Here is a 22,696-nt window from a genome sequence, read left to right as displayed (position 1 = left end):
CTCCTCCATCATCTACCACTAGTGATGACTGCCACCCCCTGTACGTGCGACCCAGCCTGGGACACCCTGGTTTACCTGTTATATTGGTGGAATCAAGAGGGTTGTTCCCTTGGTTCCACTAGGAAGCCAGACCTACCATTACCATCACGAAAGGAACGTTTCTGGTCCAACATAAGCCCTCACCAATCATACATATAGTCACAGTTACCATTATCCTGCTACAGGGTAACAGTGGTAGGCCGCCAGAGGGCCGTGCCCCTGGCCCTTGGGCAGGCAGAGGGTCATGCTCCTGGCCCACGGGCAGGTGGAGGCAAGGTCCTGGCCCGCCGCACAGCTCCTGGGGAGCTACCAATTTCTGGCACTAACACCTCTGCTTGGTGACGCCATCCTGCATAAAAATATATGATTTAGTTTTCATAAATATATCTACTTCACACCACGATCTGAAGCCTTAAACTGGTAGGTAAAAATCGTCCACACTGACATACCTAGTAAAACGATGAAAAAATAGATATAAAACAATCTTAAGTATACGTGACCATACGGAAGAAACTTGGTTGGTATATTGTAGGAATTATGTTCTACAACGTTAACGTGGGACACACTGTGTGTTTTAGTCATTGTTGATGTGTGTGTGTGTGTGTGTGTGTGTGTGTTTCAACGGCTTCAGTCGTGGAGTTCTTCCTGACACCAAGCCTTGAAAACAGCATTAAAACAGGCAACAATAAAAGAAAAAAAAGAATAGTCTACGACATTGCTTTTTCAAATGGCGGGTTCCCCTCCCGTCCACTAGCGAGGTTCATGTGCTCCTCCACCTCACCAACTGAACTTGTGTGGGAGAAAGGAGCTAGAGCCACCCCAGATGTGAGAGCAGTTCTCCGTACAAGGACAAATCCTTTGCATAATCTGAGTAGTGACTCAGGGGTGAAGAATCTTGAATATCTGCAGACAACCATGAGGTGTTTTAGAGGCAGATATGCTATATGTGTTGGGCTGTGTGTCTCAGATGGATCATATGTGACAATGATATAAAGTGTTGAGTGGTGGAATTACAATACCAACAGAGACTTAAGTCTTGAGGAATTACAGGAGAGAAACAGGAGACATTTGGGTTTTTGAGGCGTTAAGCTCAACCAGGATACATCTGCCCATCAGTAAAATCTTCCTTTATTAAGTGCACTCAGAATGGTCCGTGAAGAGACAAGATGTGAATCGAGAAAAATCAGCTATGACGAGACAAGAAGTAGATCGAACAGAAGTCTTGAAGAAGCTGGAAAAAATGCGAAATGATACAGAGTTAAGTCCTGACTATAGGATTGATCTGTGGTAATTTAAGAATATTGTTGACAAAATTCAGCAAAAGAGTAGACATGATGGACCCTTGAGGAACAACCTTGTTGAGAAAGAGAGGAAAAGAAGATAGACTGAACTATCAACAATTACTGAGACAAACCAACAAGAGAGAGAGAGAGAGAGAGAGAGAGAGAGAGAGAGAGAGAGAGAGAGAGAGAGAGAGAGAGAGAGAGAGAGAGAGAGAGAGAGAGAGAGAGAGAGAGCATGATATGAGGGAAGAAAGAGCGGAAGTAGAGCTGGAAGAAGGAAACTTGGGGATCAAGACCCAGATGCCACACTGTTTTAGATAGCTGTAGAATGCAGGTATGTATGTAAGTATCTGTAAGTGGTAAGCAAAATGCTTCAAAAGATCTATGTGTTTCCAAGTACATGCATAACAGGAATTGGTTTCAGGTACAAGAAACGGAAACACATATTTTTTTCTGCTCATGAAAATCATGTAAGATAATGATGATAACAATAATGATAATAATGATAAGAATAATGATAATAATAATGATAATGATAATAATAATAACAATAACAATAATAATAAAAACAATACTAATGATGATAATAATAATAATAATAATAATAATAATAATAATAATAATAATAATAATGATAATAATAATAATGATAATAATAATAATTATGATAATAATAATAATGATAATAATAATGATAACAATGATAATTATAACTCTGGCAGTGATTAAAGAAAGAGTTGTAACAGAATTACTTTGTTCAGAGACGAGTGACCCTATCATTGCAAATGAGGAGAATGTTAGAATACTGAACTGTAAATATCCAAATCTACGTCTTAGCTTGAATTCTGAAATTTCTGAAAAGATAATTATCAACGCCTACTGTTATTTTGTACCAAATACTTCTATCTTCAGGTTTTTGAACTTTCTTGCTTTCAAAAAGTAAGTTGACTTTCTTAAAACTTACTTGTACACAAACTTTACTATTACTTATATCCTAAATCTACACATCAGTTACTTTTTTGTAAATTGTTTTAAACGTCAAGTGCGGAAGAAAAAAAGATTTAATGGCAATTGTTTTGAAAACTCATTACTGCCAATGTTTATAAAGACGAACTACAGTAAGTGTCAACATTGTACTACCATCTCCAGATCGTCCCTGTGAGGGTTTAGCCAGGGTCTCCTCTAAGCTACCCTGGGGAGACTTTGCATCAAAACATAAATTTACATCCCATATTGTGGGATCCGCTGAGCGTCAACGAGCTAACCAGTCGTCCAGTCACTTATCAGTCAGTCAGGTGGTGAGCATGGCACATGCCAACTTTTGTACGTGGTTACCATTAGAAGATGCTGCAGCTGTACGTAGTTACCACTACAGGATGCTGCACCTGTACGTGGTTACCACTACAGGATGCTGCACCTGTACGTGGTTACCATTAAAAGATGCTGCAGCTGTACGTAGTTACCACTACAGGATGCTGCACCTGTACGTGGTTATCATTAGAGGATGCTGCAGCTGTATGTGGTTACCACTACAGGAAGCTGCAGTTGTACGAGGTTACCACTACAGGATGCTGCAGCTGTAAGTGGTTACCATTAGAGGGTACTGCAGCTGTACGTGGCTACTACAAGAGAGTGCTGTAGCTATACATGGTTATCACTAGAGAATGCTGCAGCTGTAAGTGGTTACCCCTGGAGAACATTGCTATACATGGTTATTACTAGAGAATGTTACAGCTGTACTTTGTTACCTCTAGAGAATGCTATAGCTGTGCGTGGTTACCACTAGAGAATGTTGCAGCTGCACACACTGAATGGTGCCAAAGTTGCAACACCAACATGGCCACTGGTAAAAACCTAATTTACATGGTCAGTACCATGAGCTATAGTGGCTCCTTGCCTCTAGATCCGGAGCTGACAACCCTGGCAGGGAGGGTCATTTTACCGCTTCTTTGCGACCGAGTTACACCAAACAGTTAAGAGGTAGAGTTCTCTGCCTCCCACATGTCTTTTAGCCAATCTGTTGGAAATACAATAGGCATTACTGCCCACGGAGAGCATATCTCAACTATATGACGGTTTAGAGCTACCGGGCTGCCTGCAGTGTTAGGAGCCACTGCCTACCTCCTGATCCACATAGTAAACTTGAAAATGTCTGCCGTTATGCTAACAGTACATTTGCACTTGGAACAAGTGTATATCTCTAGACGTGGTAGACACAGGACTGCGTGAGTACCGCAAACTTTAAAACTGTGTATATGGTATTGTTAGGGTAAACACATTCACACATACATACAAACAGACACACTCACAAACACACGTGGCAGAAATACATGGGTATGGATGACAGGATGACAGCAGTGACTCTCAATGTCAGGCATGAATAAGTGAAATAAATCCGCAAACAATATGATGCAAGCTTTCAGAACTTAAAATGTGAGGTAGATCAGAAATAGTACTTTTGTTTGTACTGAAAAATGACTATTGTATACTGGTAAATGTGAGCTGTAGCAAGGTTACCATGGCTGGGCTCTAACATGCTCCGTGATCACCTGACTATCAGAATCTCACTAGTTGCACTCTGGTCACTGTAGATCCAGTGTTTCATACTCCCAAAAAACAACAATATATTACATACTGGCCATAACAGTGCACTGAACAGAACTCCCAATGAGGAGGTCGTCAGGAGGTGAGAGTGATGGAGAGTGTACGACAATGAGTGAGAGTGATGTGATCCTGCACACGGGAGCCCTGGCCGAGCCAACCTTCTACTGGTCAACTTGCATCTAGACACCACACCACACAGGTCAGAGCACAGGGAGCAAAATTACATACACGTTTGGCTAAATATGAGGAACATGTGAAATCAATGTATATATAATATATATTACGAGATAACACTATAGTGAGGACCACACAGTAGGGGGATATCTGCTCTGCTTGGCATTATCACATGTTCTAAAGTATACACAGTAGGATAAAGCCTCTCTCCGCTTGGAATCACGGCGAGTTTGTTAGGAACGCAGATGTTACTGACCAAAAGAGGTAGAGGGATTACGTGGAGGTAGATCCTGAGGTCTCAAATGGCTTTTGTGATACGATGAAAAAAAGGAAGTTATTATGTCCTGCATGTTGAAGGACAAGAAACGGGTTCCTGAAGTTCGGTATGAGCGTGCCCGTCAGGGTTTGTGAAGGGAAGGTTATGAGGTGCTCGCCAGCAGGCAGGGTGGTGCTGGGTCTGGTCCAGGAGCTTACAACACTGACAATATTTCACATGGTCTGTGGTAAGAACTTGAGGGCCAAAAAGACTACAGACCCAGCTCACAGCCCCGTGTGATCCTCGTGACTATTCACCATATGCATTATTATTACGCAAAAGTTTGTCACACCTAGAACTAATTCCATACTTCAACTAATAATGAACACACATATTGCAACAACGTACACAAATAAGAGAAACATTCACAGAAAAATACATGTTTGTATCGGTAGTCCTGAGTTAAGTGACAGCAACTATACGAAATATATTGAGATAATGAGAAGAATATCAGAAAATCATATAAATGAGGTACGTTAGAGTGGCCCGCATCAGCTCATCAACCACACACACACTAAAGTCTGCCATGGAGACTCTAAACTTGTAACGATAAAGTTCGTTCACTTTAATTCTGACTCTTTTATCAAAGTAATGCTTCCATCCTCATTATTCTCTTAATCTATGATAAAGAAATCATATTAGCACTAAATTTTCTGCATATAAAAGTCCATTACATCAGTGCTTGTTGACGACTATATGATAATGAAAGAACCTTATAAACTGGGTGACTTTCTGAACTAATCTCCACAGCAATGGCACAACTTCCAGGCCATCTGGAAAAGTTCTGCCTTTCGCAAGTCAGTACCTGTGGTTGGGCTATACAGCTGGCTCACAGAGATCATTGTGAACATCTAGTGAGCTCATTGGAATGTGTGAACTGCTTTTGGAAAAAAATTAAACACTATTGATCAAAGTTAGGCAAAATGTTACATCAATCCTATTAAACAAGTGTCTACAGGCTGCTACTGCTAGAGTCCTGAGATAAATAATGCCCTGTCAAAGAGCAGCAGCTGAGGAAAATGAAAACACAAACTAAAATATCGAGGGCCTCTTGCGGAGAAAAACACCTGCGTTGGAGCACCGTTATCACCGGAGTCGTTGGATGAGTTAGGCCATGCATCCTTCATTTGAGCAAAGTCAAACTACGTGGAAAGATCATATGAACTAGAGTATAACAGTGACCACACCTCAGAAAGTACCGACTGCAGCTAATGAGAAGAATAGTAATCCTCTGTTTTGATATCAAAAAGGATTGGATACACGTCTTTATTTCCTGAGTTTGTCTTGGTAATATTAGTCCCTGAAAAAACTTGAAATAACTGTAGTAGGACCTTCAAGAGACTGACATACCACTAATTCTATACCTTTTTATCCCTGGTACAATCCTGGCTTTATATAGGATTTTGTTCTTTCTACTAATATCACTATATGAATATTTCAATACATATCATTACTACGACTGTTATATCCATGAGTGGTTGGTAGGGAATAATATATTCCTAAATGACTAAAAGAGTTGTTAGCAATTCCAGATTTTTTCATACAAAATATAATTTTATAGTTTTGTACGTTTGACCTGGAAGATTCTCCAACAGAGTCAGGAAACTAACAATGGCTACATAGTGAGGTGTGTGAAGTCTTGAATGAAACTCTAAGTGACGTAGCAAGGTGCTGTAACAACTAGAAGGATACAAAACATGAGGTAGATAAGGGTGGGTTCTTCACCCAACACGGATACCTGAGCATCTTGTTCTTAAGTTGCTTGCAGTTATCTGCAATGCAGGGCAGGGAGGGAGACCCACGGTTTACACTAAGATTTTTAGTTTATGAAGCATCATTCTGAGGTCAGACATGAACAGAGGGGCAGGAATGAGAGAGGCAGAATGTGAGTGGCATCCTCCCTGCCCGGCTCCCTGCTTCATGGCGCAGGGTGAGGTCTACGGAGGGACCTCCGCTCCCCGGCTCTGACCACTTCTGTTTTGCTGGAGGGATATTGTTGGCATCTATAAAAATAATACTGTACATCTACAAACATCTTGTGCATGCTTGCTTTGTTGAGCATAAGGCACCCACACCAGAAATCATTCACTAGCTTATGAACAGAAGAAACATACCATTCCTTTCTTGGATTTGTGATTAATCTTCTATAAAATATAACCATTTCAAATAAAACCTACAATTAACAATGTCCATATGACGACTCCACGCTTATACTATGGTATTGGGATTATGATATTAGCACACTCGAAGCTACAGTAACACCGGCCATGGACCATACATAACACAGTTTAGCGTGCTTCACAAGCACAGCTAAAGACCCTAGCGCGAGTCCAACAGTCTGACTATCACTAGCATCACCTACAGCCTACCAACAACACTGGGGAGGCTGGCAAGTACCCAGTAGGTCTTTTATCAGCTGTCAATTGCTCGCCCAGCTACTTATGGAGAGCATCAGGCCCGTGTGGCTATATTCTGTACACAGAGCACCAAGTAGCACCCACACTCGCTGCCACACGGAAGCTCACAATAGCTGGGCCCATGCGCTCTATCCTGTCACTGGCCCTACACAGACGGCGGCAAGGCTGGTGCAGACAGGAGGGCTGGCAGGGTTATGCCAGGAGCAGGGGCGTCTACATGGACGGTGAAGAGCCACCTGCACTGCAGTCCAGTTCTAGGATGCCTAAGGGCAGGAGTCCAAGGTGACAGGAAGGTACGCCCGCTACTCCGGGTAAGGAGGGTAGAGCGCGCGGCGGAGCTGGGCCGGCAGAGCCTCGGGCCGCGAGAAGTCAACATTTTGATGCTCCCGAGCGATGTGACAACGCACCGTGAACCAGCGAGTGAACCCACGGTGGCATATGGGACAGGGGATCCTCACGCCTTTGTGGAAACACCGAATGTGCGTCCTCAGGTTGTTCTGGTGCCGGTATGACCGAGGACAGTAGGGACACTTCACCAGTTCAACTGAAAGAAAAAATTTCTCTGAATTTTGGTAACACGAACAATCTACTATCCGTTCTAAATGACACTATATATGAAAAACTTAAAGACATGATGAAGGATATAAAATGAATCATAATAAGAAAAATAAGATTATAGAACTAAAGATAATCAAACTGTAGGTGAACTAAACTGCCGAGCATAACTACGTACACTACACTACACTACAAGGGGCAGCCGCCACGGCTTCTGGCTACGAGGTGGAAGGGGCGTCCGCTTTCCTATTGTTCGGAATGTTAAGTCTGTGCACAGTCCGCAGATGTAAGTTTCTGCTGAAGTTGTGTTTGAAGGTGGATCCACAGAGGCCACAGGTGAACACTCGGCGGCGCTGCGCGTGGTCGGTGCGGACATGGCGGGCCAGCGAGCTCTGCACTGAGTAGGACGCCCCACACATCCCGCACACGTGCCGCCCACGAGCATGTTCGGACCAGTGGGTGCGGAGTTCCGCGAGGGAGGCATGGCCCCGCCCACAGGTAGAACACACCCACCCTCCAGGGGGTACAGGGGGCTCCTCACTTCCCAAAGGCAAGGGGGACGGGCTCCCCCCTCCTGGGTCCCCCTCGCCCCACACCACACACTCTGCAAGAAACAACACCACCAGTAAGCAGCCACCCCAAGCCAGCGCGTCAAAATGTCACCCTCCGCCCGCGCCAACCACTGACCCCGCACCGCCCATGTGGATGGTGGCGAGGTGGTGGGTGACAGGACGTGGGTTCAGGTTAGACTGAAGCCTGAGTACCCCGACCTGACGCTCACAGGTCACTCTTACTGTGGTGTTCTTTCTCGCCGAGATCATGCAACATGCAACCCATGCACGACAGAGGGAAGAACAGGAAGGTGCTGCTGCTCTTTAGTGAACGAGCAGGTGACATGCATTCACTGAACTAATAACAGTATCAAAAAGACTACTGAAAACAAAAAGCGTTTTGTGTGGTTAAGCAAGCTGCGTTCTTACCTTAGAACTTAAAAGAACAGGACATCTTTAGTTTCGTTTGAGCTAATTCATTTTCTCATTATTCATAATAAAAGAAAATAAGAATTTATAATCATGCATAATGTATGAACTCAGTGCAAATCATAAAACGACATTCACACATGCAAAGTTTTGAAAAAACTTATTTCTAAGGAAGAAATAAGGGTCATGACAAAATAAATGTAAATGTTATTCATAAGTATTGTATGAATATATACATTTTATGAAAAACATAGCTATTCTAAGAGAACAAACTAATCTTCCTCTTCATGAGGAATACTCAAGAGCTCTGTGATCCATATAAACAGTAAATATCAAGCCAGCTTAGCAGCACAAGCAAGAAACATCGCCCTTTTGTGGGATGTCCTGAAGGCGGCAGCCACAAGCTTTCCCTGGCATGGGGTTACAGTTCGTCGTTCTCTAAACTCTCGATCAGGGTGAGATAGAGAGAGAGAGGGAGAGGGTCTGGTCCTCTAGGATGGCAAAAGATGGTCCTACCTGTGGAGGTGTTTCCAGAGGACGAGGTAGAGAGGTTCCTCTGGCGGGAGGAAGTTGTGATGTCTGAGGTACCGTTGTCGCGGCCTCCGGTACTCATTATGGTCTCCTCCTCCTCCTCAGCCACCTCCCCCTCAGGTGTCAGCAACTCTGTCTTGCTGATGATAAAGTCTGAGGAAGGAAGGTTAACGCTGAGCAAATTTTACATGCATCCTGGTTCTAAACTCAGCTATGAGGAGGAAACTGGGAGAAAGGTTAGATTGGAGACACTGCTGAATGATTGATACAGTACAAAGAAAAAGATGAGATACTGCCTTACGTCTTGAGAACACCAGAAGGTAAACTGCTAATTTCTCGATAATTTGTTTCAGGTTGAATCATTTAAACATCACCTCATCTTCATTTTTTTTTATGAAACGTTATCACCAAAACGTTTTCTATAAAACATATTCAGTTTATGAAATCATTTTCCATTATTAGCATATTGTAGTTTGGATCACAGTACTTATCATTTCAAGAAAAAGTAAATTTGCATCGTTTTTAACAGAACAGATTATCATGAAAGAGTCACGGCCCATTAACTTCAAACAGAATAAGTTTCTTTAACAACAGAGGTGTATCTCCTTAAATTTACATCAAATTGGAAACAAAATTTATTATGTAATTCAGTCTTGAGCGCAAGTATATAAATCCTTTAGGCTCAGCATTACCTTTGAGCGCCACTGCATGACTCTTGAGCGTAATGGCGCGACCCCTAAGGGTGATATACCGTCATATTCAAGGGTCGTAACGTCACGTCCAAGGATCGTAACGTCATGTCCAAGGGTCGTAACGTCATGTTCAAGGGTCGTAACGTCACGTCCAAGGGTCGTAACGTCATGTCCAAGGGTCGTAACGTCACGTCCAAGGGTCGTATCGTCATGTCCAAGGGTCGTAACGTCATGTCCAAGGGTCGTGCCGTCATGTCCAAGGGTCGTAACGTCATGTCCAAGGGTCGTAACGTCACGTCCGAGGGACGTAACGTCATGTCCAAGGGTCGTAACATCATGTCCAAGAGTCGTAACGTCATGTCCAAGGGTCGTAACGTCATGTCCAAGGGTCGTAACGTCACGTCCGAGGGACGTAACGTCATGTCCAAGGGTCGTAACATCATGTCCAAGAGTCGTAACGTCACGTCCAAGGGTCGTAACGTCATGTTCAAGGGTCGTAACGTCACGTCCAAGGATCGTAACGTCATGTTCAAGGATCGTAACGTCATGTCCAAGGGTCGTAACGTCATGTTCAAGGGTCGTAACGTCACGTCCAAGGGTCGTAGCGTCATGTCCAAGGGTCGTAACGTCATGTCCAAGGGTCGTAACGTCACGTCCAAGGATCGTAACGTCATGTCCAAGGGTCGTAACGTCATGTCCAAGGGTCGTAACGTCATGCACAAGGCTCATAACGTCATGTCCAAGGGTCGTGCCGTCATGTTCAAGGTCGTAACGTCACGTCCAAGGGACGTAACGTCATGTCCAAGGGTCGTGCCGTCATGTCCAAGGGTCGTAACGTCATGTCCAAGGGTCGTAACGTCACGTCCGAGGGACGTAACGTCATGTCCAAGGGTCGTAACATCATGTCCAAGAGTCGTAACGTCATGTCCAAGGCTCGTAACGTCTCGTCCAAGGGTCGTAACGTCATGTCCAAGGGTCGCAACGCCATGTGCAAGAGTCGTAACGTCACGTCCAAGGGTCGTAACGCCATGTCCAAGGGTAATGCCGTCATGTACAAGGGTCGTAACATCATGTCCAAAGGTCGTAACGTCACGTCCAAGGGTCGTAACGTCACGTCCAAGGGTCGTAACGTCATGTCCAAGGGTAGTGCCGTCATGTACAAGGGTCGTAACGTCATGTCCAAGGATCGTAACGTCACGTCCAAGGATCGTAACGTCACGTCCAATGGTCGTAACCTCATGTCCAAGGGTCGTAACGTCATGTCCAAGGGTCGTAACGTCATATACACGGGTCGTACCGTCACGTCCAAGGGTCGTAACGTCATGTCCAAGGGTCGCAACGTCATGTCCAAGAGTAGTAACGTCACGTCCAAGGGTCGTAACGTCATGTCCAAGGGTCGTAACGTCACGTCCAAAGGCCGTAACGTCATGTCCAAGGGCCGTAACGTCACTTCTAAAGGTCGTAACGTCACGTCCAAGAGTCGTAACGTCATGTCCAAGAGTCGTAACGTCTCGTCCAAGGGTTGTAACGTCATGTCCAAAGATCGTAACGTCACGTTCAAGGGTGGTAAAGTCGTGTCCAAGGGGTGTGCCGTCATGTCCAAGGGTCGTAACGTCATGTCCAAGGGTCGTGCCGTCATGTACAAGGGTCGTAAAGACATGTCGATGGGTCGTAACGTCACGTCCAAGGGCCGTAACGTCATGTCCATGGGTCGTAACGTCACGTCCAAGGGTCGTAACATCATGTCCAAGGGTCGTAACGTCATGCCCAAGGGTCGTAACGTCACGTCCAAGGGCCGTAACGTCATGTCCAAGGGTCATAACGTCATGTCCAAGGGTCGTAAGGTTATGTCCAAGGGTAGTAACGTCATGTCCAAGGGTCGTAACGTCACCTCCAAGTGCCGTAACGTCATGTCTAGGGGTCGTAATGTCATGTCCAAGGGTCGTAACATCATGTCCGAGGGTCGTACCGTCATGTCCTAGGGTCGTAACGTCATGTCCAAGGGTCGTAACGTCATGTCCAAGGGCCGTAACGTCATGTCCAGGGCTCGTAACGTTATGTCCAAGGGTCGTAATGTCACGCCCAAGGGCCGTAACGTCATGTCCAAGGGTCGTAACGTCACGTCCAAGTGCCGTAACGTCACGTCCAAGGGTCGTAACGTCATGTCCAAGGGTCGTAACTTCACGTCCAAGGGTCGTAACGTCACGTCCAAGGGTCGTAACGTCATATCCAAGGGTCTTACCGTCATGTCCAAGGATCGTAACGTTATGTCCAAGGGTCGTAACGTCATGTCCAAGGGTCATAACGTCCTGTCCATGGGTCGTAACGTCACTTCCAAGGGCCGTAACGTCATCTCCAGGGGTCGTAACGTTGTGTCCAAGGGTCGTAATGTCACGCCCAAGGGCCGTAACGTCATGTCCAAGGGTCGTAACGTCATGTCCATGGGTCGTAACGTCACTTTCAAGGGCCGTAACGTCATGTCCTAGGGTCGTAACGTCACGTCCAAGGGCCGTAACGTCATGTCCACGGGTCGTAACGTCATGTCCAAGGGTCGTAACGTCATGCCCAAGGGTCGTAACATCATGTCCAAGGGTCGTAACGTCAAGTCCAAGGGTCGTAACATCATGTCCAAGGGTCGTAACGTCACGTCCAAGGGCCGTAGCGTCACGTCCAAGGGCCGTAACGGTATGTCCAAGGGTTGTAACGTCATGTCCAAGGGTCGTAACTTCACGTCCAAGGGCCGTAACGTCATGTCCAAGGGTCGTAACGTCATGTCCAAGGGTCGTAACATTATGTCCAATGGTCGTAACCGTCATGTCCAAGAGTCGTAACGTCATGTCCAAGGGTCGTAACGTCACGTCCAAGGGTCGTAACGTTATGTCCAAGGGTCGAACGTCATGTCCAAGGGTCGTAACGTCACGTCCAAGGGTCGTAACGTCATGTCCAAGGGTCGTAACGTCACGTCCAAGGGTCGTAACGTTATGTCCAAGGGTCGAACGTCATGTCCAAGGGTCGTAACGTCATGTCCAAGGGTCATAACGTCATGTCCAAGGGTCGTAACGTCATGTCCAAGGGTCGTAACGTCATGTCCAAGGGTCATAACGTCATGTCCAAGGGGTTAAGACAAAGTACACGTCATCATAACAATTCATCTTGTCAGTCTTAGTGCAACAAAATCAAAGCCACTCACCTTCTGCTGGAGACAGGTTGTCCTTGTCCTTCGGGCTGATGGGTTTCTCATCATCCTGTCGCCGTTCACTTTCCTGGTTACTACTGTCTCTGTCGTTTCCTTCCTGGTGTTGCTGTTTCTCGGTGTCTCGTTCACGTTCTCTCTCACGTTCCCGTTCCCGTTCCCGCTCCCGTTCCCGCTCCCGTTCCCGCTCCCGTTCTCGTTCCCGTTCTTGCTCTCGCTCAGACAACCTTTGGTTTTCTCTCTCACGTTCTCTCTCTAGTTCTCGATCTCTCTCACGTTCTCTCTCCCGTTCTCTTTCCCTTTCCCTTTCTCGTTCCCTTTCTCGTTCTCTCTCTCGTTCCCGTTCAAGGTCTTGGTCAGCGGCACCCCTCGGTGGCCAAACGGGGATGGGACGGTCTTTGTCTTCGTGGTGGTCGTATGGTGGTGGAGGGGGCAGCTTGTGAGGGTTCCTCTCTAGGATCTTCTTGGAGTCATGCAGGAGTGGCAGCGTGAAGGGCAAACTAAACGGAGGAACCCTGCCGGAGGAACAAAACCAGTCAACAATTCTTTATTCACTTAAATAAAAGGTGTTTTTAATGAAACGCCATATAACCATTTTTTTATGCCCTTTACTGCAAAGCAAGTGAAGGGCATATTGGTTAGCACTTGTCCGTCTGTGTGTGCGTATGTGTGTTTGTGTGTGTGTATGGTCTCCTTACAACTGAGGATATGCAGTTTGCGTAAACTATTCCTCTGACTATTATGAACTAATGAAACTGAAACTAGACAGATGAGTTCTCTCTGCACTGGAGGTGTCTGGAAGTGTATTAACGGTATCAGCAGGAAGGAATTTTAGTTACTGTGAGGAGCACACGAGAAAACAACGTGAATTGGAATATGTTCTGGAAGGGAGTCGTGTGTGAAGAACAGTGGGACAAATAGTAATAAAGTGAGAGCGGATAGGGAAATGATAACAAAGAATATGTGAAGAGGAGATGGATCAAGCACTTTAAAGGCCCACAGTTGGTGTAAGATGATAGGCAGGTAGACGTGCTGTGTTTGGGAAAAGGTGGGATGCAGAGTGAGAAGAAAATGACGAATAAGATGGTGAAGAGAGATACTGATTAGGTAATTCGTTTGTAAGGTTGTTTGACATAGGTATGACCCAAGTAGAGGGGCCTTAGTAATAGATGACTGCACATACATAGACAGTGGGACAAAAATATATGTTTGAATTTTAGAATTGTAACTACGCTGAGTATGCATAATACAGTGTATAGGAGAGTGGTGACTCAGGATTGAGTCATGCACATAGCATCTAGTAACAACCAATGTGGTTTCAAAACTGGTAGAGGGTGAGTAGATCAGGTCCTTGCTTTGAAGAATATGTACAAGAAACACCAAGAGAAAGAAAGTTAACTGTATTTGGAATCTATATATCTGGAGAGTACTTTAAACAAAGTTAACAGATATTCCTTGTAGAAGGTGCTACTGGTACATGGGGTAAAAGGAAAATTACTAGGAACAGTGCAGGAGCTTACAGGAGACAAAGGTATGTGTGCGAGAGAGAAGGGAGGAAGGTTAATGGTTCCTGGTGTAGGTGAGTTGGCGAGGGAGATAATGCAAGGGTATTGAAGCAAGAGGCGGATTTGCGATATCTTAGAGATGAAGGATTTGGGGGTGCATAATGGTAAGTTATGCTGTTTGCGATTCATATGGACCTGGTGGCAGACTCCCGGGAGAAACTCTAGAGACAAGTGACACAGCCCGGCAGTCTGGGTAGAAAGAAAACTGAAAATCACTTGGAACAAAAGTAAAGTAATGAGGTGAAGATGAGCTTAATGAGACAAGACAGTCTTGAATGTGTCTAAACATGGAGGACGTAGAAGAGATAGAGCGATCTAGACATCTGACTGTGGACATGGCAATGGAAGAGGGAGGGAGGGGTTAATGTCACTGGTGTGTTAAGGAGTGTGTGGAAGGAAAAGTCAGTGTCCACAAAAGCTTTGACAGTGTTTTTTGGGTGTGAGACTTGGGACCTAAATGCAAAGGAAAGGTGTGTAAACGTGGAAATGAAAGACCACAGGATGATACGCGGCGTGAGTTGGGTCGATTGTGAAGAAAAGACGTGATATCGTCAGAGAGAAAAACACTTTCTGATTGATAAGGCCTACCAGGGTATGCTGAAATGCTTCAGACGTATGAAGACGATAAGTGAAGAAAGACTGACAAAGAAGATGTATGTGTTGTAAGCAGAGAGAGAACAAAGGGAATAGGAGCACTGGATCATGAACATTGTGGGGCAAAGGCATGTGTTAGATAAAAAGAATTTGAGCGAAGTGGCAACACACGATGAGTAACACTGTTAAATGCCTGACCCATGGTATGTAAGTTGGTCATTGTAAACCATGACGTAAGTTTTAGATGGCAGACTCTGGTTTTTGTATATCATATATAACAGCTAGAAACCAGGAGTGCGTGAACAAGACTAACTGTTAGCTGATTCTGACACTATCTTGCATAGGAAGGAAAGAAGGTTATTAGGTACATGAAATGAAGAGAAAATTGCAGATATGCATATGATATGGTGGTCATAAATTGATATTTGAAAGAATATCATTCGTTGAACTTAGTATCATATTCAGCTGTATGACAAAGTCAAGTAAATATCTTATATAATCAACTATCACATTTGTCAATGGATAAACTAAAACTTTGTAGATTTGTTACCTACATATTGATGATGTTCATGTAACATTCTGGTGTCTGTAAATAATTTTTCGAGTAAATTATCGCATGTTGAAGCCAAATACGCTTTCTTCTCATTCATTGTCACTATCAAACACAATACATGTGCACTTTTGATTTACCAACCACGTACGTAGTGAGGGCAATTATATTCCACCTTACCAGTCTAACGTTTACCTGTCATCTCTGTAAGAGATGGAATTGTATAGTCATTCATTCAAAATATATCGTACCACATTTCACATTTCTATTCTGCATTTCCTGTATATTTATTTATTTATTCATCTTTTTATTCATTATACTTTGTCGCTGTCTCCCGCGTTGGCAAAGTAGCGCAAGGAAACAGACGAAAGACTGGCCCAACCCACCCACATACACATGTATATACATACACGTCCACACACGCACATATACATACCTATACATCTCAACGTATACATATATATACACACAGACATATACGTATATACACATGTATATAATTCATACTCTCTGCCCTTATTCATTCCCACGGCCACCCCGCCACACATGAAATGACAATCCCCCCCCACCATGTGCGCGAGGTAGCGCTAGGAAAAGACAACAAAGGCCCCATTCGTTCATACTCAGTCTCTAGCTGTTATGCATAATGCACCGAAACCACGGCTCCCTTACCACATCCAGGCCACACAAAACTTTCCATGGTTTACCCCAGACGCTTCACATGCCCTGGTTCAATCCATTGGCAGCACGTCGACCCCGGTATACCAAATCGTTCCAATTCACTCTATTCCTTGCACGCCTTTCACCCTCCTGCATGTTCAGGCCCCGATCACTCAGAATCTTTTTCATTCCATCTTTCCACCTCCAATTTGGTTTCCCACTTCTCCTCCTTCCCTCCACCTCTGACACATATATCCTCTTGGTCAATCTTTCCTCACTCATTCTCTCCATGTGACCAAACCATTTCAAAACACCCTCTTCTGCTCTCTCAACCACACTCTTTTTATTGCCATACATCTCTCTTACCCTTTCATTACTTATTCGGTCAAACCACCTCACACCACATAGTGTCCTCAAACATCTCATTTCCAGCACATCTACCCTCCTCCGCACAACTCTATCTATAGCCCACGCCTCGCAACCATATAACGTACCCATTTTCAAACATACCAATTTTTGCTTTCCAAGATAATGTTCTCGACGTCAATACATTTTTCAACGCTCCCAGAACTTTCCCCTCCTCCCCCACCCTATGATTCACTTCCGCTTCCATGGTTCCATCCGCTGCCAGATCCACTCCCAGATATCTAAAACACCTCAATTCCTCCAGAGTTTCTCCATTCAAACTCACTTCCCAATTGACTTGTCCCTCAACCCTAATGTACCTAATAACCTTGCTCTTATTCACATTTACTCTCAGCTTTCTTCTTTCACACGCTTTACCAAACTCAGTCACCAGCTTCTGCAGTTTCTCACCCGAATCAGCCACCAGCGCTGTATCATCAGCGAACAACAACTGACTCACTTCCTAAGCTCTCTCATCCACAACAGACTGCACACTTGCCCCTCTCTCCAAAACTCCTGCATTCACCTCCCTAACAACCCCATCCATAAACAAATTAAACAACCATGGAGACATCACGCACCCCTGACGCAAACCGACATTGACTGAGAACCAATCACTTTCCTCTCTTCCTACACGTACATATGCCATACAACCTCGATAAAAACTTTTCACTGCTTCTAACAACTTGCTTCCCACACTATGTATTCTTAATACCTTCCACAGAGCATCTCTATCAACTCTATCATATGCCTTCTCCAGATCCATAAATGCTACATACAAATCCATTTGCTTTTCGAAGTGATTCTCACATACATTCTTCAAAGCAAACACCTGATCCACACATTCTCTACCACTTCTGAAACCACACTGCTCTTCCCCAATCTGATGCTCTGTACATGCTTTCACCCTCTCAATCAATACCCTCCCATATAATTTCCCAGGAATACTCAACAAACTCATCTTTATCCCCTTTGCCTTTGTACAGAGGCACTATGCAAGCATTCCGCCAATCCTCAAGCACCTCACCATGAGTCATACATGAATTAGATATCCTTACCAACCAGTCAGCAACACAGTCACCCCCTTTTTAAATGAATTCTATTGCAATACCATCCAAACCCGCTGCCTTGCTAGCTTTCATCTTCCGCAAAGCTTTAACTACCTCTCCTCTGTTTACCAAATCATTCTCCCTAACCCTTTCACTTCGCACACCACCTCGACCAAAACACTCTATTTCTGCCACTCAATCATCTAACACATTCAACAAACCTTGAAAATACTCATTCCATCTTCTTTTCACATCAACACTACTTGTTATCACCCCCCCCCCCCCATCCATTAGCCCCCTTCACCGATGTTCCCATTTGTTCTCTTCTCTTACACACTTTTTTTACCTCCTTCCAAAAGATCTTTCCATTCTCCCGAAAATTTAATGATACTCTCTCACCCCAACTCCATTTCCCCTCTTTTTCTCCTCTTGCACCTTTCTCTTGACCTCCTGCCTCTTTCTATTATACCTCTCCTAGTCACTTGCACTATTTCCCTGCAATACTCGTCCAAATGCCTCTCTCTTCTCTTTCACTAATAGTCTTACTTTTTCATCCCACCACTCACTACCCTTTCTAATCTGCCCACCTCCCACACTTCTCATGCCACAAGCATCTTTTGCGCAAGCCATCACTGCTTCCCTAAATACATCCCATTCCTCCCCCACTCCCCTTACGTCCTTTGCTCTCACCTTTTTCCATTCTGCCCTCAGTCTCTCCTGGTACTTCCTCACACTAGTTTCCGCCCCAAGCTCACTTACTCTCACCACTCTCTTCACCACAACATTCTCTTTTCTTTTCTGAAAACCTCTACAAATCTTCACCTTCGCCTCTACAAGATAATGATCTGACATCCCTCTAGTTGCACATCTCAGCACATTAACATCCAAAAGTCTCTCTTTCGCACGCCTATCAATTAACACGTAATCCAATAACCCTCTCTAGCCATCTCTCCTACTTACATACGTATACTTATGTATATCTCTCTTTTTAAACCAGGTATTCGCAATCACCAGTCCTTTTTCAGCACAGAAATCTACAAGCTCTTCACCATTTCAATTTACAACACTGAACACCCAATGTACACCAATTACTTCTTCAACTGCCACATTACTCACCTTTGCATTCAAATCACCCATCACTATAACCCGGTCTCGTGCATCAAAATTACTAACACTCACTCAGCTGCTCTCAAAACACTTGCCTCTCATGAACTTTCTTCTCATGCCCAGGTGCATGTGCACCAATAATCACCCATCTTTCTCCATCCACTTTCAGTTTTACCCATATCAATCTAGAGTTTACTTTCTTTCCCTCTATCACATACTCCCACCACTCTTGTTTCAGGAGTAGTGCTACTCCTTCCCTTGCTCTTGTCCTCTCACCAACCCCTGAATTTACTCCTAAAACATTCCCAAACCACTCTTCCCCTTTACCCTTGAGCTTCGTTTCACTCAAAGCCAAAACATCCAGGTTCCTTTCCTCAAACATCCTACCTAACTCTTCTTTTTTCTCATCTTGGTTACATCCACACACATTTAGACATCCCAATATGAGCCTTCGAGGAGGATGAGCGCTCCCCGCGTGACTCCTTCTTCTGTTTACCCTATTAGAAAGTTAAAATACAAGGAGGGAAGGGTTTCTAGCCCCCCGCTTCCGTCCCCTTTAGTTGCTTTGTACTACACGCGAGGAATGCGTGGGAAGTATTCTTTCTCCTCTATCCCCAGGGATAAATCGATATATATATATATATATATATATATATATATATATATATATATATATATATATATATATATATATATATATATATATATATATATATATATATGTATATATATATATATATATATATATATATATATATATATATATATATATATATATATATATATATATATATATATATATATATATATATCGATTCAATTAGGTTCATATTTCTGATAAATACTGGTCAGTACACATGTATTATCTGATGTGCTGGCACGTTTCATTGGCTTATATTCAGTTTTATAAGCATTATCTTATACTACAAGAGCGTGAGGTAAGGGGTATAGCGACTTACCCTAATTGCTGCACCATCTTGTGGTCTGGTACAGGGGACTGTGGCGAGGTGCGGGGCGGCAGTAGGCTGGATCCAGCCGTGGGGTCATACTGTGGATGTGGGGACCGAGGTCTCACGAGCCCACCAGGGAAGAAGGGTGGCGCTGGGAGGGCTGGACCAGGGCTCTTGGAGGAAGGGCGGGACATGAGAGACGAGGAATATAGGAGCGACCGCGCAGGTGTGAGGGAAGTTGAGGAAGGTAATGGGGGCCCTGGCGGAGAGGTGGGCCGACGAGGGTATCCCCCGGAGACCATACTGAAGTTTGGCAAGTCCCTCATGTCTCTCAGATCCGAGCGAGGGTCCCTACTGTTTGTGCCCCGCTGGTCCCGGCTATCTTGACCTAAGCTGAGGGAAGAGTCCACTGGCGAGGGTTTGGGTCGCTTGGCGGGCGGGGGAGTGGAGGAGGGCGCACTGCCCTCACGGAGTCGCTCCTTGCCACCCCCACCGTCATCCTCTTCCTTACTCGCCACGTCTGCTAGACCCTTTATCTGCAAAAATATGAAATACATTCAAAATATAACATCTGTGAACTTTACATACGTATAGAACTAATTCACTCGTTTACACAATGCACTACGGCAGTCAAACGGAGGAATATCATTGGAGGTGACATGGAAAGAAATCTAAACTTATAAGATAAACAATGTCTATAATAAAAAAATGTACAAGAATATCTTATCAGCTTCATAAAAAAAAACACTGAGTAGCTTTCTTTGTCTTTGTTACTAGAGGGGAGCAAAAAGTACTTCAGCTGGATACACACTAGGCCACAAGAGCTTGTGGTGCGAAATGTATGAAACATACAGTGTGGAGGATTGAGTAAATAGTGTATTAACAAATGATGGAAGTACATGAAGTCTCTTACGTCTGTATGACAGAGAAGAAGAAGAGGTGAATGTTTTCCTGTTGGCCTCAGATGTCTTGAGCACTAAAGTTACATAAGGTTTATTTATAGCCTACCTTCACTGCCTCGCTTTAAGGGAGTTTCTCCTCATTTCCATCACCAATATGCCGGTTACATTCCTTTAGGACCCTGTATCTGCCAGTTGTAACATAATCCTTTCATTTGTGTTGTACCTGACCGCAACTAAAGTCATAGTTCTGCTATTCTATACTGAACGGAACGCTCTTTCCTGCTTGTACGTTGCTGAGGTCAAAATAGCTACTCAAATCTTTAGTGTCAGTTGTCTGGTTCTAAAAGGAAGAATATCTTTGGATTTACGGTCTGGGGCTTTTCTACTCTACTGACCGATGAGAGAGCCTTAGCTTTAGCTTCTATGTATCCGTATTTCTGAAAGAGACATCGCCCCACTTCCAGAGTTTATATAGATCTTGCTCACTGTTGAAGAACAGAGCTTCATTTTGATAAAGAGGAGAGAAGTCAGCTTTAATCTCCAATAGCAACACCATTAATCCTTTCAGCTCTGCAGTATACTGAAGGACAAGAAGACCTTTCCCTCAGAGTTACTTCGGTCTTATGTGCCATCGAAGAAGGGAAGAGTTTTATCTTTGGGCTCTGCGTTGTGTTGTACACCGTTGAGGAACATGAGAAACAAAAGTCTAACCTTTAACCACCAGTACGACGATACGATCCTTGAGTACGACGGTACGATCCTTGAGCAAGACGGTACGATCCTTGAGCTCAACGGAAAGAATATTGAGCACGACGGCACGATCCTTGGGCACGATAATAAGATCTTTGCGCTCTATGGTACAGTCTTTGGGCACGACGGTACGATCCTTGAGCACGACGGTAAGATTCTTGGCCATGACAGTGCAATCCTTGAGCACCTCAGTATGATCCGTGGGCGCTACGGTACTATCCTTAGGCATAACAGTATAGTCAGTCTTTGGGTACGACGTTACGATCCTTGGGCACGATGGTAAGATCTTTAGGTACGACGGCGTAGTCTTTTGGCACGACAGTAAGATCCTTGAGCACTCCGGTACAGTCTTTTTGCACGACGATACGACCTTGGGACAACATGGTAAAGTCCTTGAGCAAGACGGTACGATCCTTAGGCACGACGGTACTATCCTTGGGCATGATGACCTGGTCATTGACTGGATCCTTATGAGTTAGGTTTTTTTTTTTCTCTCTTATTTTGTTTTTAACGTTGGAGGCTCCAGTCATGGGCAAAAGTCCTCATCAAGGCCGGGCATTAATTGAAATATAGAGAGGATTATGAAAGGGAAAAAGAAGAGACAAGGAAAAGTATTTACAAATTTTAGAGGGAGGGAAAATTCGGTCTTTCAAATATGTCAGATCATACTTATTGGGAAAGACATGAGAGGGTAGAGAGTTCCAAAGCTACGAGACGTAGGGAAAGAAACAGTTATCAAAACGGCCCACTCGTGAGTTGCCGACGGCCACACAATAATCATGCGACACGTAGCAGCTTGCCGAGTATTGTGTGCTCTTGCTAGTGGTGGGGGCACACAAGTAGCCAGATCTCAAGGGCAGAAACCAAAGTAATACCTACTGAAGAGGTAACGTGAACCAACATTGCGGCGAAGGAAAAGCGAGTCAAGTTTTGAAGTTAGCGTGGGAGTGTTTATAAGTCACACCGCTTTCGACTCAACAACCATCACAAATGTGAGAGCAGTACTCCATACAAGGACGGATCAATCTTTTGTATAAACAAAGCAACAGTTCGGAAGAAAAAAATCTCAACATCTGAACAGGACTCCCAGTTTCTTTTAAGGTTGATTTTGCAATTACAGGAATACCAAGTATGTTCATTTAGTTAAGAGGTGGAATTATAAGAACTGTCAAAGGAGAGAGGGAAGTTGTGAGGAATATTTTCGATGTAGAGATGGGCAGAACCTGGGTCTTGGAGTCAGTAAACTTAATTAGATTTCGTCTACCCCACTATCTTGTTTCAATCTGAGTTCACTGAAGTTGTATCGTAACGACATGCAGATCGAGTGGGCAAAGGATGTGAAGGAATGCAGTGTTGATTCGTCAGCGTGAGTGCATTTGG

At 44.3% G+C, this 22,696-nt stretch overlaps 1 protein-coding gene across 6 annotated transcripts in view; it reads right to left on the bottom strand.

The window, feature by feature from the left end:
* Nucleotides 1-573: 573 nt before the first annotated feature.
* The window catches only part of LOC139754067 (uncharacterized), a 243,765-nt gene continuing 221,642 nt past the window's right edge, over nucleotides 574-22,696 (bottom strand). For 5 of the 6 annotated variants that reach the window (XM_071671236.1, XM_071671394.1, XM_071671577.1 and 2 more), the window contains 5 exons: nucleotides 19,674-20,200; nucleotides 12,782-13,299; nucleotides 8,885-9,052; nucleotides 7,567-7,992; nucleotides 7,241-7,377 (listed from right to left, as the gene is read on the bottom strand). In XM_071671236.1, coding sequence (XP_071527337.1) covers nucleotides 7,607-7,992; nucleotides 8,885-9,052; nucleotides 12,782-13,299; nucleotides 19,674-20,200 — 1,599 coding nt within the window. In that variant the 3' untranslated portion in view covers nucleotides 7,241-7,377; nucleotides 7,567-7,606. Of the gene's footprint in view, nucleotides 7,378-7,566; nucleotides 7,993-8,884; nucleotides 9,053-12,781; nucleotides 13,300-19,673; nucleotides 20,201-22,696 lie in introns of all 6 variants that reach the window. The other variant, XM_071671316.1, reaches the window with a different exon arrangement.

The sequence above is a fragment of the Panulirus ornatus genome, chromosome 1, assembly GCF_036320965.1.
Source record: "Panulirus ornatus isolate Po-2019 chromosome 1, ASM3632096v1, whole genome shotgun sequence".
Lineage (NCBI taxonomy): Eukaryota > Metazoa > Arthropoda > Malacostraca > Decapoda > Palinuridae > Panulirus > Panulirus ornatus.
Note: the sequence above shows the minus strand (reverse complement) of the source record. Positions and strands in the feature narration are given on the sequence as shown.